The sequence below is a fragment of the Chiloscyllium plagiosum genome, chromosome 4 (genome assembly GCF_004010195.1).
Source record: "Chiloscyllium plagiosum isolate BGI_BamShark_2017 chromosome 4, ASM401019v2, whole genome shotgun sequence".
NCBI lineage: Eukaryota > Metazoa > Chordata > Chondrichthyes > Orectolobiformes > Hemiscylliidae > Chiloscyllium > Chiloscyllium plagiosum.
This window is the reverse complement of record NC_057713.1, coordinates 27,673,976-27,677,014: the sequence shown is the minus strand read 5'-3', so window position 1 is coordinate 27,677,014 and position 3,039 is coordinate 27,673,976. Positions and strand designations below refer to the sequence as shown.

The window sequence follows — 3,039 nt, the reverse complement described above, 5'->3', positions numbered from 1 at the left end:
AAACACTATATAGGACAAATAGGAAGACAGCTAACAATCTGCATACATGAACATCAACTAGCCACGAAACGACACGACCAGCTATCCTTAGTAGCCACACACGCTGACAACAAGCAACATGAATTCGACTGGGACAACACTACTATCATAGGGCAAGCCAGACAGAGAACAGCCAGGGAATTCCTAGAGGCATGGCATTCATCCACAAACTCCATCCACAAACACATCGACCTGGACCCAATATACCAACCACTATAGCGGACAGCTGAAACTGACAACCGGAAGCGGCAGGGACAGACCACTATAAACACCGGAGGAAACATCAAAGAAGCGCTTCGCAGGAGGCTACCAAGTACTGATGATGTCGCCTAGCCAGGGGACGAAACGTTTGCAACAAAAACTTCCAGCTCGGCGAACAGAACCACAACAACGAGCACCCGAGCTACAAATCTTCGCACAAACTTTCACAAAGGTCTTTAGACAATATCTTCCAAACCCACAACCACTCTCATTTAGAAGGATAAGGGCAGCAGATACATGGGAACACCACCCCCTGCAAGTTCCCCCTGAACAACTCACTACCCTGACTTGGGAATATATTGCTGTTCCTTCACTGTATGCAGGACATTACCTGAGTCTCTGGATTAACTGTCCAGCAATAATACCATTAGGCCATTGTCTTCCCACAATGCAACTTTCTGTTTCCAAATACACCACCTTAGTTAAGCATTAGTTAACCTTTAATAAACTTATGTTGACTTTCTCAAACCCAGTTAATGCTTCCAAAGTGTTCTGTTAACACATAGAGTCATCGAGATGTACAGCACGGAAACAGACCCTTTGGTCCAACTTGTCCATACCAACCAGATATCCTAATTTAATCTAGTCCCATTTGCCAGCACTTGGCCCATATCCCACTAAGCCCTTTGTATTCATATACTGTAGCATTTTCCACACGACTGATGGGACATTAACTGCTCTGTCATTCTGGTTTTTTTTTCTCTCCCTCCCTTGTTTTTAAACAATTTGCCACCCTCCAATCAGTTGGAACTGCTCCAGAGTCTGCAGAATTATGGAAGATGACCACACCGGTACCCAATAATTCCTGGGCCAAAGGTGATAGCTAAAAAAAAAGTGTTTAGAATTCTCAGCTTCCTGGATATGGGAATAAAGGATAGTATGCAGAATCTGATCTGAAGAAATCAGACTGGACTCAAAATGTTAACTCTGTTTCTCTCTCCACAGATACTGCCAGACCTGCTCAGTTTGTCCAGCATTTTGTATGTTTTAGGTCTTTCTGGAATTGGCCCTGGATATGGAAAGGGTTCAGAAGGGAAAGGTGGAAACTGCTGTTGATTTAAAATAAAACAATAATACCAATATCAGAGTGCAAGTTTCTTGGGGTTAGGTGAGACCACAATCAGACCAGCCATGATCGTACTGAGAGGCAGAGCAGGTTCAAGGGGCCGAATGGCCTATTCCTGCTCCTGTATTCTCTCTCCTTCTCTTTCTTGCTCACTTCCTTTCTCTTGCTTTCATGCTTTCTCACTTCTCCTTTTCCACTCCTCTCTCTCCATCCTTCTGCATCTCTTCACTTCTCTCTCTCCCCCTCTCTCTATCCCAGTTGTTGGAGACATTTCTCTGACTTTGGGACTTCGGTTAACAAGATGTTTTGATGTTTTTTTTGAAGATCGGGAACCTGGCCTGAGGACTGTGCCAGAAAGGACCACTCCCTCCTCGGGCAGATCCTCCACCATCACTCGAACAGCAGATGGACAAATCACCATGGCAACCAGTGTCCATCCCAGTTTCTGTGATCCTGGAGGGTTTCAATGTTGGAATGGGGAATGTGTGAGTGTGAAGACAGCTCTGTGCAATGGCCAACCTGACTGCAGTGACTTCTCTGACGAACAGGGCTGTGGTGAGTGACCCTTTGATGATCAACCTTCTCTCTCTCTCTCTCTCGTGCGCTCTCTTTCTTGCGCTCTCAGTCTCTCATGCTCTCATTCTCTCTCCCTCTCTTACTCTGTGCCTGATGTGCTCTCCTTTCTGCAACAGGGACACTCTCTCTGTCTTTCTCACTCTCTCTTTCACTCTGTCTGTGCTTGATGCTCGCTATCACTCAATCCCTATCTGCTCCAATGCAACCAAGTTATATCTGGGAGAAAGTGAGGGCTGCAGATGCTGGAGATCAGAGTCGGGAGTGTGGTGCTGGAAAAGCAACTTTCCTGATGAAGGGCTTTTGTCTGAAACGCCGTACTCCTCAGATGCTGCCTGACCTGCTGAGCTTTTCCAGCACCACAACCTCGAATTGGGTTTTATTTGCTACCTTGTGCACGGGATGTTATCAAAATCCACCTGAGAATCTTAATGCACCACTCATAGAACATAGAACAGTACAGCACAGAACAGGCCCTTCAGCCCACGATGTTGTGCCGAACATTGATCCTCATGTATGCACCCTCAAATTTCTGTGACCATATGCATGTCCAGGAGTCTCTTAAATGTCCCCAATGACCCTGCCTCCACAACTGCTGCTGGCAATGCATTCCATGCTCTCACAACTCTCTGTGTAAAGAACCCGCCTCTGACATCCCCTCTATACTTTCCTCCAACCAGCTTAAAATTGACCTCTTGTGTTAGTCATTTCTGTCCTGGGAAATAGTCTCTGGCTATCGACTCTATCAATGCCTCTCATTATCTTGTACACCTCAGTTAGGTCCCCTCTCCTCCTCCTTTTATCCAATGAAAAAAGTCCGAGCTCAGTCAACTTCTCTTCATAAGATCAGCCCTCCATTCCGGGCAGCATCCTGGTAAACCTCCTCTCAACCCTCTCCAAAGCATCCACATCTTTCCTATAATACGGCGACCAGAACTGGACACAGTATTCCAAGTGCGGTCTAACCAAAGTTTTATAGAGCTGCAACAAGATCTCACGACTCTTAAACTCAATCCCCCTGTTAATGAAAGCCAAAACACCATATGCCACCACTTGGGTGGCCATTTTAAGAGATCTATGTACCTGCACACCAAGATTCC

The 3,039-nt window shown here is 46.0% G+C and overlaps 1 protein-coding gene across 1 annotated transcript in view; it reads left to right on the top strand.

Annotated features, from left to right (window-relative positions):
- The window catches only part of LOC122548773 (SCO-spondin-like), an 89,576-nt gene that overhangs the window by 9,511 nt on the left and 77,026 nt on the right, over nucleotides 1-3,039 (top strand). The window contains exon 3 of the mRNA XM_043687540.1: nucleotides 1,691-1,921. Coding sequence (XP_043543475.1) covers nucleotides 1,691-1,921 — 231 coding nt within the window. The remainder of the gene's footprint in view (nucleotides 1-1,690; nucleotides 1,922-3,039) is intronic.